The 14,753-nt window shown below is 36.7% G+C and overlaps 2 protein-coding genes across 2 annotated transcripts; both read right to left on the reverse strand.

The window, feature by feature from the left end:
• Positions 1 to 263: 263 nt before the first annotated feature.
• On the reverse strand, positions 264 to 11,073 carry LOC149162941 (uncharacterized). The gene is made up of 5 exons (XM_089437467.1): positions 5,626 to 11,073; positions 3,395 to 3,453; positions 1,130 to 1,184; positions 826 to 932; positions 264 to 650 (listed from the first exon to the last, which is right to left on the reverse strand). Exons 1-5 carry the CDS (start codon positions 5,643 to 5,645, stop codon positions 571 to 573), a joined length of 321 nt encoding a protein of 106 aa, XP_089293593.1. The 5' UTR covers positions 5,646 to 11,073; the 3' UTR covers positions 264 to 570.
• Positions 11,074 to 11,226: 153 nt separating this feature from the next.
• Positions 11,227 to 14,403, reverse strand: LOC149162942 (protein FLX-like 1). Its single transcript, XM_089437466.1, has 5 exons — positions 14,244 to 14,403; positions 12,435 to 13,059; positions 12,046 to 12,200; positions 11,791 to 11,876; positions 11,227 to 11,656 (listed from the first exon to the last, which is right to left on the reverse strand). The coding sequence occupies exons 2-5, from the start codon at positions 13,031 to 13,033 to the stop codon at positions 11,564 to 11,566; spliced, it is 933 nt and encodes a 310-aa protein (XP_089293592.1). The 5' UTR covers positions 13,034 to 13,059; positions 14,244 to 14,403; the 3' UTR covers positions 11,227 to 11,563.
• Between the last annotated feature and the right edge of the window lie 350 nt (positions 14,404 to 14,753).

The raw sequence follows: 14,753 nt of genomic DNA on the forward strand, positions 1-14,753 counted from the left end.
GATGAGGTAATGACTCGTGAGAATAAAGATGGTATCGTGAATATATTTGTTTTAAGCACACTGCCACAGGATACATCATCCCAGATTGAGAGGGATTTTTTTTTCATTTTCTAAATGAGATATTTTAATTGATATACAAAATGGTATTCAAACTGTCCAAAATTACATCATGGTTATGGTTTTTACTCCCTGGAAGTTCAAAACACCAATAGTTCATATATCCTGAGTGCTCACACTGACCCATATTCATTAAAAAAAAATCATAACAAAAATCAAGGGGGCCTTGCCCATTATCATTGATATGGTATAGTCACTAAAAGCAGAACTGCGTGCCAGCTGACAACTGATTGATATCCAAAAGAATAAATTATTAATATCCAAAGGGCCAAAATGGATATCAAAAACTTAAACCTTGCTATCTTCAATTAACGAAACGAGGGGAGCTGACAGCCCACCTTAGAACGCCCTTGCATGCAGACCAACCCCTCATTTCATCTATACAGGAATTTCACACTGATCTTTTGCAGCATGTTCCTTATTTGAAGTCGAACTTTCATGTTAAACGCATTATCAGAAGTTACAGCACGTTCGCGGAGGAAACAATTGGGATTGGATTTCCAGATTCACATCCATAGTTTGTGCAGTTATTCCTGCACATCAAAAAACATTTAACGACATACCAAACCAATTTAAGAAAGACGTATTGAAAAGAATGTAGAATTAACGCATATAATGCCACGACAGGAAAATAAAACAATATAGCACCAGAAAATAGCATTAAAGCAGTCAGGTTCTTTGAAGGATCTCTCCTATTACACAACGTACTATTATATGACGTGCATGTAAGTTGGGAACATCGCATTCCTTTCACTAGCACCTTGCGATCTTGTTGAATCGGATGACACTTTTTTTTAAATTCTCCAGACAGAGGTCTAAGAGAGGCACGAAAACAAAAAGTGAAGTGAACCTTCACAGCTGCACTTTTTTGAAGCTGCACTTTTTTGTAGAAAAACTAATCAGTACACTATATCCGAACAACCATCCATCAAAAAAAACTCAAATATCACAGAGGTGATCATTTGCCAAAATACTTCAGTGACGATGAAACCTACATTCTTTTCAATTTTACCTGATATCAAAATCATTCTTGAGCAGTGTCCGAAATCTGGAGAGGACAGTCCTGCCTGTCAATTAAATTATCATTATCAGCTTTGAAATATTGAGACAGCAAATAGAAAATGTCTTAAGATTATGTGAAACAGTCCAATAAATATTTTAAAAAATTAGCATACGAATTAAAAGTGAAATGATCCAATAGAAAGGCAATATCCACTCGCTTCGATACAACAAATTATTAGTTTGACCAATAACAGCAATTAGGATGGTAGTTTAAAAGACAGGACATACTGAGTAATTACTTTCGGGCACTCCGAATATACATCATTACGTACATTATTGCACAATTTTAGAAATTCAAAGACGAGCATTGTTGCACAATTTTAATATATACATCATTACGTACATTGTTGCACAATTTTAATATATACATCATTAAGTACATTATTGCAAAATTTTAGAAATTTAAAGACACGCACAGTAAGGCTCAACACTAAGATGGCTTTCTATGTAGAGGCATTTTATAGAGCTGTCAGAAACCCTCATTATTACACAAGCCTACACACTTCACCATTAAATGCATGCACTTAGGATCACTTTCAACCAGTTGAGTTGTTGTTCACAGCTCACGTGCAAGCCAATCACTACATCCCTCGTGCAGACAGGGTTTGCCTACTCTAGCAGTATAGGAGAGAGACACGGACAGAGGAGCACTGCATTATTCAGTGCCCCATACAAAATCCAAAGTCAATATCATTTCCTTTTCAGAGAATCACAGAATTCCCTCTGCATCTTCAGACCAACAGTGCTTGGCCTTATAAATGGGAGAAGCTCTCAAACTTGGAACTTCTTCGGTGAAACAACCCCAACCACAAAGACACTACCAAAACAGTCACCTTCTCCTTCCTGATACTTAGAGAAGCACAGAGAGAGGAGGAAGAAAGCCTCATTATCACACCAGCCTACACACTTCACCATTAAATGCATGCACTTAGGATCCCTTTCGACCAGTTCCAAATTGTTTCACAGTTCACGTGCAAGCCAATCACCATATCCCTCAAGCAGACAGTGTTTGCCTACTCTGGCACTATAGGAGAGAGACACAGACAGAGGAGCACTGCATTATTCAGTGCCCCATACAAAATCCAAAGTCATATCATAACCTATTCAGAGAATCAGACCAACGGTCCTTGGCCTTATACATGGGATAGGCTCTCAAAATTGGAACTTCTTCGGTCAAACAACCCCAACCACAAAGAAGCACCGGGGGAGTCGAAGAGAACAGAAACACCCCAGCATCCAAATCCAAATGATCACATGGAGCCTCCAACCTCCCCTTGTGAAGGTGTACTGCACAAACCTAGGACTAACCTTCGATTCATAGCATACAATCCTCCTGCAAATCTCAGCAGCGAGCAATATGAGGCACCACAAACCAAATCAATATCTTCCAGCTTCCAATTCACCCAGTCTTCCATCAGGTATTTATTCACCTCAGCTCAAATGACATGAGAGATCTACTTACGCAACTTCAAAAAATTGAAATGAGATCAGGTATGTGGCCTCACTGTAAGTGTTCTCGGTCAAAGAATACTATTACCAGAAAATGTGTTTAACATTAGCAGTCCAGTTTTTACTAGCTCCAGCACAAACAGGAATGGCAACCAATATTTCTGGAGCTTAAGCTCCATCAATGCATGGTGGCAGTATATGCCACCCCTTAGGTTTTGTACGTGCATAAATCTAACAGGTGGCATATACTTCCCCCGTGCATTAATGGAGCTATAGCTCCAGATATATTGATCCCCAACAGGAATGCCATATATTTCCCCATTGTACCTTTCTGAATTTTTATTATTTGCTCAAAAAAATAAAATCTATTTCAGCTACGTACAAGAAACAATAGAGGTGTACCCAATGGACCCAGATTATTTCATACATTTCAGTTATCTCATTGGGAAAAACTAAGTCCGCAATAGGGGTGTACCCAAACAATAGAGGTGTACCCAATTTCAGTTATTTCAGCTACGTACAAGACACAATAGAGGTGTACCCAATGGACCCAGATTATTTCATACATTTCAGTTATCTCATTGGGAAAAACTAAGTCCGCAATACCTCATACAACGATTGTTCTAATCAATCATGAAACAAAATAAAGGCACTAAATAAACTTTATCCTTTATCATTTTGTAAATGTCTTGCAATACATTTCTATAAAACATTCTGATTTCATAAAAATATAAATGGATATGAAATATATGAAGCAAGAGAGTACCTAGTGGTCCAAAACTCTTAGGGCCAAGACAACTTTGGAACCATTTACATTCGCTTGACCTGAATGGTACCCAAAATAATTAGTACACAAAACTACAAAAGAAAATGAGTAAAATAGATGCAACATCAATTTCTTTGTATAAATGGAAGTTGTCCATTCAGTTAGATTTTCTACATAAAAAAATTGCTGCAGGAGCCGCTCAAGGGTGGAAAAAGGAATCTATTTTAACCAAGCAGAAAAAAATCCAGACTCGCATGGTAACAGCATAATGGCAAAAACTATTAATGTTAGGAAAATCTGAAAATCTGAACTGCGTCCACTTTAAGTTAGCAAGTACTTCCCTAGGCGAGAAACCAGAAACTAGATGGTCCATGACCATTTCATGGCCTGAAAACAAGACTTCAACATCCTATCGAGCCAAAAATGTCCATCCTTAATACAACAGAGATGGCCTTGGCAAAAGCTACAATCGATAAAAACATTAGAAACGTTAGAAATCATAAAACTTCTATATTGAGAAGTCCCAATGCCAAGGCACAAGGTTTCATAGGAATTTGCTATCCAACTGGCAGTTACCATACAAGTTACAACATATGAAAGGTCAAAGCCTGTAAATGTTCATAGTTTTGAACAATATAACACCAAGGTCCAAGGTTTTTAGCACACTTCTAGTCCGATTTGTAGTGCTTCATATCACCCTTGTAGGGGAAGGGCTTCAGAGAATTCCAAACACACCAGCTAAGTTATCAGTTTCAGCCTCGTTCTTGAATTGAGGGTATTGCTTCAAGCCTTGGATTAGAATGTAAGCAATGCCCCCACACAAAGAGAGATAAAACCCTAAGGGCCAAGTTTCATAGTCACCAACACTAAAAGATCTAAGCTCAACATGTCACTTACAGGAATTGAACCTGGGTGTGGAGGATAGCAACAATTCCTCCCAACCACCCAAGATAAAACCAATTGACTTTCACGAAGGTGAAAGACAATAACTTTACAGCAAAATTCCTATCAAATTTGGGGAAAAACCTTAAAAACCTAGTTAATCCACTAATCAAATTAGATCTACATTCAACATGGAAAACGTTTTCAGGTTTGTACACTATTCGACTTACTCCTATCAATTGCCTGAGAGAATATAACATATATAGCAGAATTTGATATGTATGAATATTACCAATCACAAATCGTACATGAAAAAGTGAAGAGACAACTAAGTTCACCACTAATTCGCTGTTAGAAGAACAGGAAGCTGTCATAAATGTTTTGAGGTAGATATCTTCAACCGCAATAATAAGCGAGATAAGCTAGGGAGAAACATGAATATGAGTAACTTCGAGCCTTAAGGGAAACTATTATAACACTTGTGACACCAATGCCTAGAGTTCCCTAGCACTCTCAAATCAAGGCCCTTAAAGCAGAGGTTTTAGTATTTCCTAACATTCAATTAGTTACCACAGACCGCTCTCATTAATGAGTGAAGGGTTTTGATTCATGCAGAAAAAATGGAATGAAAATAGCGCTCCTAATCGAAGGGGCAAAACTCGCACAGCACAGACCTTGCCATCTAGAGGGCCATTTACATATAAATTGATGTATTGAAACTAGGACAAAACCCCCAGTAGAGAAGCCTGGGAAAGCCAATTGCTGACAATCAGCGCATTAGTGGTTTGAAAACGTGAAACGCGCTCATTTGTCTATTATAAATTAAACAAATTAGGATAGGCAATGAATTAGTCTGTAAATTGTCAAAGATCTTACTCGGGTTAACAGCACAATGTTGCTAATAAACGTAGAAGGTAGGCATTTCCACTTATACTAGAGTCAACTTGTCCTAAAGGCAGCAGGCTATATTTCAATGATATGACAGATCAAACAAAACACATAATACTATAAGATTAAAAGCTAATAACCTATGGGGTAACGCAAATCTACATTCCACCATCACTACCGAAGAATGCAATGTTCCAGTTTTGAGATGACAAAGAAATCAAGTTGATTGTCAACACTAAAGGCTTTAAGTGCGAGTCTATTCATTCTGGGATTACAGATTCACTTTTCCTAAAGATAAACGTTGTTTCACAAAGGATAAACAAAAACAACAACAAAAAATATAATTATCATACTTTGAGCAACTCTGCTATGCTAGGAAGCTTTTAACATAATTACTGACAAGTGAATCTACACAAAATAAATTTGTTTTCAAGATCTGTTATCAGGTTATAGTCACTTACTTGGTCCATGTGAAACTCATCCGTGTCGCTCCATCAGACTTGTGGCACCAAATCACTGACAGTTGTCTTCAATGTATCTTGAAAACTTTTGAAGCTGATGAACTTATCAGATTCGGCATTTATAGAACTGTTGCTTCTCTGAAAGTTGATCTATTCATTGCATTTATTGCAAGGAAATGTGAAGCCAATTGTAAATGACTAAAATGTACTCCCAGTGCGCCAAAACTAGCTCAACTAAAGCCTCTAAAATATGTATGTCCAGTTGTATATTCTAGATCACAAAATTGTAACTTGTAGGCCTACGTACACTTGGGACTTGCAATCAGATTCCTATTTCGAAAAATTCCACAATTTTCAATGCTCGATGTATCAGTACAGTAGCATAAGCTCCTCTACCTACCATGTATAGTTTCCTCGGTATCAATTACACCCACTCTTGTAAACATCAAAACAATTTAGCTCAGACCTGTTCCAGGTGTGAAGTACATAATTGACTGAAACAAGGTTTCTAAACTTCAGGTAGAAAGAGCATGGAGTCACTACTTTTTCCCTCGTAGAAGCTAGAGAACCTCATGGCATTCATTAACAACATTGGCATTGTACAATGATGGTCTGCATAATATTTAGAAATCATCCTAGGCCAATGTGCATCACCATCATTTGACATGACACCATTTTTAAATTGGATAAAAGAGCATAACAACACATCCCTCTGAAAACAGTAGAACAAAAACAAAACAAAAAAACAAACTTCAAAACAATCAATCACAATTGCTGAAAACTTAGAAGGCCTTTATGTGACTTGACTCTCCTATCCTTAATTACAAGGTGACCTAAGATTCCTAGTGGAAAGATCTCAAATTTACATACTAAACACCCACAATCATTCAGGTACCACAAGATATTCAATAAAGACAACACCAGAACACTATCTGATGTAATATCAAACAAATAAAAAACTAAATTACTGCAACTCCATAACTGCATAAATGCAAATCTTATGGTAATAATAAACCAAAACCAGCAAAACAGATATACCAGTTTTGCAAATGGAAATGGTTAATACCACATCAGATAGAACAGAAAAGGAGATGCAGTTCCAGGTCACAGAAATAATCTGTATCTGATATCCTTTTCAAATTCAACCTTAAATTTTGAGCATGCAATAATTACGGTCTTTCATGCCAAATATCACCACCACATGCAGCATGATCTAACACAAACAAATAAATTGAACTTGGAAGAAGACAAGGTGGAACTCTTATTTCAAGATCCTCAAGTGGGAATGAAAAAAAGGTGCTCCATGCATCTCTTTTGAGACAATCCTCTGAATTTCTATTTTTTGAACACCTCTATAGGATAGACCGCACCCACTCCCACCATAAACACTTTCTTGCAAACCATACTACACATCAAAACAGTGTAATCTGCTCATTGTACTGCGACACTGAAACTGACACCAGTAATATGATATTCCAAGGCAAACTGATATTTGACAGAAAGTCCGGTAGAAAATAAACAAACTATTTGCTCAATTTTCATTCACTTAATTGCTAGATGTTCTCATCTATATAGTATCCACCACTAGTATATCTTTGTCGTACACTGAAAGCATCATCTGGCTTGTCTAATTCCAATGAAGCAGAGTGTATAACCTGCCACTAATATTTGCTGGAAATTGCAAATATAACATATATTTACTATAAAATATAACATTGAATGCTATATTATGTAGATCTCCAGGATAAATTTTGCACCATACTGCGAGGTCCTTTGGTGCATATCTCACACTACATATAATATATAGAAGGAATTTCAAATGTAAAAACTGAGGTCATTCCATAAATGTACTTTCAGACAACTACAATGCCACAATGTACTTTCAGACATTGCCAATCTGCAATAGGCTTAGTTGATTCCAGAAACTTAAAGAGATAAGAACAGACCTTCATTATGGCATTTTCCATTTAAAAATCTAGCTAACATCTGATTAAAATGTTGACTATGACCTATTCAATAGACATTGCTCTCAATATTGTAAGTATCTTTTCCCACTGCCCAACATTTTGCCATCAAATTCCCACGTTGACTTCCAGGTAAACTAAAGTTACAATGTAGTTTAAAAATTCTATTCCTCTCACAACCAAATACTAGGCATCCAGCCAACTCTTAAATTGAAAGACAAATAATCAAGTTTTGGAAAGTACTGTCAACTATAGAAATTACTATGTACTTTCAGACATTGCCAACCTGGAAATAGACTTAGTTGATTCCAGAAACTTAAAGAGATATGAACAGACCTTCATTATGGCATTTTCCATTTAAAAAACTAGCTACCATCTGATTAAAATGTTGACTAGTGACCAATTCAATAGACATTGCTCTCAATATTGTAAGTAGTAGTACCATTCCCCACTGCCCAACATTTTGCCTATTGTAAGTACCTTTCCACACTGCCCAACATTTTGCCATCAAATTCCCACGTTGACTTCCAAGTAAACTACAGTTATAATGTAGTTTACAAATTCTATTCCTCTCACAACCAAATACTAGGCATTCAGCCAACTCTTAAAATGGAAGACAAATCATCAAGTTTTGGAAAGTACTATCAACTATAGAAAATACCCAACATTTCAAAATGAGAAAAGTAAAGACATCCAAAATTCTAAAGACAATGCTATATCTGCTCCTGCAGTGAATGACACTAGAAATTTGAGGGTTACACCATCACAAATTAGACATTCTATAAATACTATCTGTCACACTACTCTCCATGCTTTTTTATTTTCACATACTTCCAAAAGACATAAACAATGTGCTTCCAATGTGTAAGACCGCACAAGAATGTCATATGTCACTGATTTTGTTGAGTCACTCCAAAAAGCACAAGGGACCTACTCCAAATTCCCTTCAAACATTCAAAATGCTTCCTGCTGTAATATTTCGAATTTTACCTCACTCAATGTCCCTACAAAGTTAAACATATCCACTGGTAACAAACTTACAGAGTACCCATCCACAAAATGTAAGTACGTACTCAGAGAACCCCCCATTTAGATGATAAAACTAAAAAATTAACAAGCATAGATTCATCTAAAAACCATACAAAAAGCATAAGAATGTGTCAAACCACTGGAAGGGACTGACTTTTCCAATTATTAGAATTTGGAACACAACAGCCATTGGAGTTCAGGAATGGGGCAAAGATAAGACTGGGAACTGATCCTATCGTAGGGTGTGGGAATGCAATGAAGCTTCCTCTTGGGTGCATAGTTTGATTCCAAGATCAAGGACTGTTTTTATTCAAGTCAACCTAAGGCCGGCCGTCAATTCTTCCATAAGTTCACAAGGATGAGAACAATGGATTTTTGCTTTTCGAGGGGAAAAGGAAGATAGATGGAACCTGTTGGTATCTAACTTAAAAATTGGTCATATATGATAACAGGGCAAGGCCGATTCACTGCCCTGGTCATAAGATAAGGCCTTCGGTGAATACACTGCTAAATTTGTGGTATAACGTCATGAGGTCTAGAGAAATCCAAGCAAAAGATGGGTGAAGGAACAAGATCTGGATCCCCCCAATAAAATAAAATAAATGAAGTCCTTTGGCTGTCTGTCCAAACAATGTTCTAACACGGGATTTGTTGCAAAAAAGTTAAATAAATTGACTCCATATTTGTTATATTTGCAGCGGAGCTAAAGAAAAAATTAATCATTTGATGATACAGTACCCATATACTGAACAAATCTAGTATCTAGAGAAAATAACTCGAATATCAAAATGTTTAGACTGGTACTTCTAATAAGCAACATGAGATCTGAAAAAAACATTCGTTATTTGGATCTATGCTGCTTTGGGTAGTGAGACACACACATAAACAGTTCTTTTTATTTTTCCCAGGGGAGAGTATTAAAGGTTCTAAGAGCTCTTCCATGATTACACTTCAGATGCCCTCAATATATTAACAGTTAAAATGGATCTATGCTAGTTTTTTTAATTTTTCCAACCTATATATATATATATGAAAAGTTAGGATGCTACACAGTTTTTTCATTTCTCCCACATATATATATATATATATATATAGATAGATAGATATGAAAATTACACATGCACACAATTTATAATTTCTCCCAAACCTATACTTAAAGACATATATGCACGTGCACACACATACATATATGTGTATATGTGTGCACATATACATACATACATATATACACACACAAGCATATACATATATATACACACACAAGCATATAGACATGTGTGTATGTGTGTATTTACTTATGTATGTACACCTGTGTATGTGTGTCTGTGCACTCAATAGGTCTACAGTTTAAATGGATCCAAGCTAGTTTTTTAATTTTTCCACTATATTAACAATAAGAAAAGTTTTGGTTGTGACACGCACATATATAGTTTTGTAATTTCTCCAAGTGCACACACACATATATATACACACATAGTTTTGTAATTTCTCCCAGCACACACACACACACACATAAACGCTGCACATAAACATACAACCCTAGGTTTCATGATTAGATATTAATGTTGTGATGCTTAATTTGGCATCGCACCAGTGCTCATGAAGATATTGAAGATGTTCTAATAAGCACGGGCACAACACCTAGCGGGAATTTTGTTAAATGTTAAAGCACCCTTAGTTCACAACCCTACTTTTTCATGATTAGATATGAATGTTGTGATGTGCTGATTAGATATGAATGTTGTGATGTGCCAGCACTCAAAAACTATTGAAGATGTTCTTAATAATTATTGGCACAAGACCTAAGGGGGATTTTGTTAATGCACTCTTACTCCAAATCTGCTATGCCTTCCCAAATAATAATCAGATATTAAATGTTGTGATGCTTAACTTGGCATTGGGACAACACGCAAGAAGCTATTGAAGATTTTATAAATAAGTAGCTATTGAAGACATTCTAGATAAGTCGCTATTGAAGACGTTCTAGGTAAGTAGCTATTGAAGACGTTCTAGGTAAGTAGCTATTGAAGACATTCTAGATAAATAGCTATTGAAGGTGTTCTAAACTTCTAATCAACAACCATATATTGTATGGCTCATTACAAGCAATTTTGAGCCCAAACCTCTAGAATATGCAACTAACTATTGGAAACCCTTATTGTTGGATAGACCTTCCAACTCATGCAGCAACAACGGCTCCCTTACTGTGCAGCTAGGCCAACGATTTCAAAACGGAACTATTTAACAACCCAAAATCCTCTGCATCTTAGCTGTACATAGAATATCACATTTTAAATAATACCTCTAGACATCAACTACTGTACTATGTAATTTAATATCCATTCTAGTTGTGTACCGATAGTACACCATTATAAGTTTAGGCTTTTATGCTAAATGCACAATCCCAATATTATGTATCCATATTCCCTGCGGCCTACTATCATGTGTCCTTGAAAACCCACCGTTTATGTACATTTATATACATAAATGTACATGTATATAAATAACCTTATTCAAGCAAAATCCTATTATATCAAACTTTTGAAGAGGAGATAATTTTCAAAAAGCATGAGTATCATATTCAACAACATGCATACTAAGGCAAAAATGTGCAAAACTCAAGATGAATCTAGCAAATCTTTTTGAAAAAGTCTTTACATAATCAAAACACTAATTCCTCGGGCCTTTCAAGTATTAACAAGAAAATATTGTTCTGCTTAGTAAGCTGCATGTTTCAAGCAGATTTACCAAAAATCAGAATACTTATAACTGAACCAGTACTAAACCACGACTCGGTATAAATGAAAAAGTCCTTTCCACTTGCACATTATCATCTACATTAGCTTCTTTGATTCTTCAAATCCTGGTAGCTTCAACCACAAAATACAGTTATGTATTGATGCATCAATGGCAGTACATTTCAAGTCCATAGTGTACACTGCCATTTATCTACGTACATGGGAACGCTGCATATCATATGCTCCCCACGGAGCAGCTCCAGCCCCATACTGACCACCACTTTCTGCACCCCCTTGAACCTGCAAAATGTCAAAACACAAAACAAAATATGGAAACTTAGTATCAAAAATATATATCTTTATTCACATTTATACTAATTCAATTTATGAACAACTTTATAGCATTATGTCTCCAAATGAGAAATCAAACACACCGGGTGCATTCCATAACCATCACCATAAGGACCACCACCTGAGTAGCCCATTTCTGCACTACCATAGCTCCCAGCATATGCTCCACCTGATGAAATGCCAAAAATTAGCTAACTCTAGACTCTAACTTTGTTACACGTAGCTCAAAATTCAACAAATTGTTTAGAAAAAATAGGATAATAAATATCAAGACTTCAGTTTGCGTAAAATACTTGGGCAAAATAACTAAGTGAACTTAAATCAATATATTGGTTTACCAGGGTTTGCTGCAGCACGCCCCCTCTTGTCAACATTTGCAAGCTCAGCCCGAAGTTTCTCAACTTCACGAGCCATTGAAATCAAGTTTTTCTCCATGGCCTGACCCTGCTCTAGCTGGTCAGCCCGTGCCTTCTTCTCATATTCAATGGCAGTTCTGTAATTATACATTCAATTATATATTCAACAGTGAATGCAAAAATACACTCATCATGTTAGGAGTGCTTTGCAAGGTTAGAATTACAAAACAAAACAAAGCAAAAGAACTTTTCAAAACAATTTGGTAATTCAAATGTAAGAAACGCATAATAGGTATGACATGCATATGAGCAGTTGCATAATATTATATATGAACTACAACTAGCTACAAGAACTACAAAAAGTTAATGACCTTGCTCGTTGTAGCTCCTGATGCATGCTTTCCATCTCTGCCCTCATTGCACCCACCTGCTGCATATCAGCTCGTGCTCTTCCCAAATCTTGTGTAAGTGATTGCACCTGAGCTGCCAAGTCTTGCCTTGCAACACCCATCTTCTGATTATCTGCACGCAGCTGCATAAGTTCAGCTTTAATTGGCTCATTCGCACGCAAATCCGCTTCTAGCTTCATGGATTTGTCATACAGCTCTCTGAGTTGGTGCTCTTTTTCAGCCTGCATGTTACCAGCTACATGATTCAAGTGTTGCAACTCCTGCTGCGCTGCAGCAAGTTCTTGACGTAAAGCTACATGAGTGGCAGCAAGCCGCTGGTTCTCCACAAGCAATCCCTGAATCTCTTGATGCTGAGCCGCAAGCTTCTCCTCTAATAGTGCAGGATGTGGAGGCAGAGGGCCTGGTCCTCTTCCATAGGGGCCATCACGAATCTCATCAACAAGGGCAGGGTGAGGTGGCAACGGCCCTGGGCCCCTGGCATAAGGGCCCTCTCGCATAGGTGGCATAGCGCGTGGACCGCCTTTAAGGGGGTGTGCAGGTAGGCGATTTCTTCCAGCCATTATGAAAATTTGAATCAGCCTCTTTCCTGATTCATGAGATGAAACAACCGATTATTGAATAATTATTATACTAAGCATTTTAAAAGCCATAAATATCTTAAATGTCCAACCTCCTTCAAATAAATTTCGATCTATCTTCTGTTTAAATCAAACTTAACTGGAAGGTCCTATAGACCAGGTAGATTAGGAAGGATGCTTAAAGAAAAACGGTAAACAAACAAAAAATGATGCAGATGGTGGAACCCAACCAGTAACGAGCAAATACAGGAACAAGCAATTATTGCTAATGTACTACAATGTCCCTAAATACCAAATGTTAGTCGATCAAAAAAATACAACTGCAATAATTAGCAAAGCAAAACTTCATCTGCAGTTTTTCGAAAGTGCTTCATCTATAAACGATGAAGAATTACATTGTCCGAAATATGTCAGGTATATCAGAAGCAGCTCGTTTGTCACTCATTTTTTAGCAAACCGCTGATAACAAGCACGTTCCTCCAGCTAGACTGCTATCTAAAAGACGGTGACCACTAAAACAACGTTTATGTTTCGAGATGCCACCGTATGTAGCACTAACAATGTTCAACATCGAGCCACGACCGCAAAGGTGATTGTCAAGGCAATAGAAAATAGCATGCAATAAAATGTGTGGCAACAAACAGTGACATGCCATGCGCTAACAATTTAAGGACAGAAAAACTAGGGTGTATTTCTAGTCAAATTAATAGAGAATCAAGATGGGCAGTTCTCTCAAAATCCTTCAACATCTCCTGAGGGTGAGGGTTTACAACGCATGCAACCCACAGACAAGCGGAACTTCAAAATATAGCAAGATATCAGAAGTCTTAAACATAAAAGAGAATGTGAAGCAAACCCTAAAGCAAAACTGCAAAGCAACTGAAAATGAGAACAAAGAATAAAATAGAGCCGATTGAAACCCCCTTCTGCAACAAACATCTCCTTCAAACCCTAGTGCAGACAACAAAGGCAAACCAGAGAAGCCACAATACTTTTAAAGCTACCCAACAAAATTAAAGAAACCCACTACACAAATATGTCCAGTGATTGAACCGTGCATACATGTGGGCAGAAAACCTCACATTACAAAAGAAAAGTGAAAGTCATTTTTTTTTCATTCAAGAGGCATTTAATTTAATCAAAAAGAGACAAATACGACTGAATACACAGAGGATATAAGCTAGAAACGAACCTGATGTCTAACAGGAAGGGCCGAAGAAAACGATGACGAAGAGAGCGGAGCACTAAAGAGAGCAGAGCACTGAGTATGGTATTCTACCTCTTATCCTTCTCCCTCCTTTTGTCTTGGTCAATATGTTATTATAAGAGTTTTGTGTTGTTGAATTGCGCTCCAATTAGGGTTTACCGACTATTGCCGGTCTAGCCTTTTCTCAAAGGCCCCCCTATTCTTTTGTGAGAGTGGCACCCTATAGAATATATTCATCATATAATACATAATGGTCGGCCGAATAAGGGATTTTAAGCTTTAGTAGCTAAGTATTTAAGATGTTTTGAAAAATCAATAATGACCATAAAAATTAAAATAATATAAACATAAGTTAGTTCATAGGTGTGTTATTTGTTAAGTGAACTTTGATATTTTTCATTGTACTTTAAGGTTTTCTCTCTTACCACAAAAATCTTATAATTCTAATATTTTAATTATAAATTTTATTAATCTTTTATTTTAAGATACAAAAAT

Source organism: Pinus tabuliformis, chromosome 5_2 (genome assembly GCF_031772625.1).
Source record: "Pinus tabuliformis cultivar Carrire ecotype Pingquan chromosome 5_2, CPIR1, whole genome shotgun sequence".
Lineage (NCBI taxonomy): Eukaryota > Viridiplantae > Streptophyta > Pinopsida > Pinales > Pinaceae > Pinus > Pinus tabuliformis.

What these genes read in the sequence shown, in the direction of transcription:
- LOC149162941 (XM_089437467.1), bottom strand. Translation starts at nt 5,645, where the DNA reads ATGAGTTTCACATGGACCAA. An exon ending in ATGAGTTTCACATGGACCAA is followed by an intron (nt 3,454 to 5,625) that starts GTAAGTGACTAT and finishes GGTACCATTCAG; the next exon opens with GTCAAGCGAATGTAAATGGT. An exon ending in TACATGCACGTCATATAATA is followed by an intron (nt 651 to 825) that starts GTACGTTGTGTA and finishes TTTGATGTGCAG; the next exon opens with GAATAACTGCACAAACTATG.
- LOC149162942 (XM_089437466.1), bottom strand. Translation starts at nt 13,033, where the DNA reads ATGGCTGGAAGAAATCGCCTACCTGCACACCCCCTTAAAGGCGGTCCA. An exon ending in CAGGAGCTACAACGAGCAAG is followed by an intron (nt 12,201 to 12,434) that starts GTCATTAACTTT and finishes GTATAATTACAG; the next exon opens with AACTGCCATTGAATATGAGA. An exon ending in ATGGTTATGGAATGCACCCG is followed by an intron (nt 11,657 to 11,790) that starts GTGTGTTTGATT and finishes GACATTTTGCAG; the next exon opens with GTTCAAGGGGGTGCAGAAAG.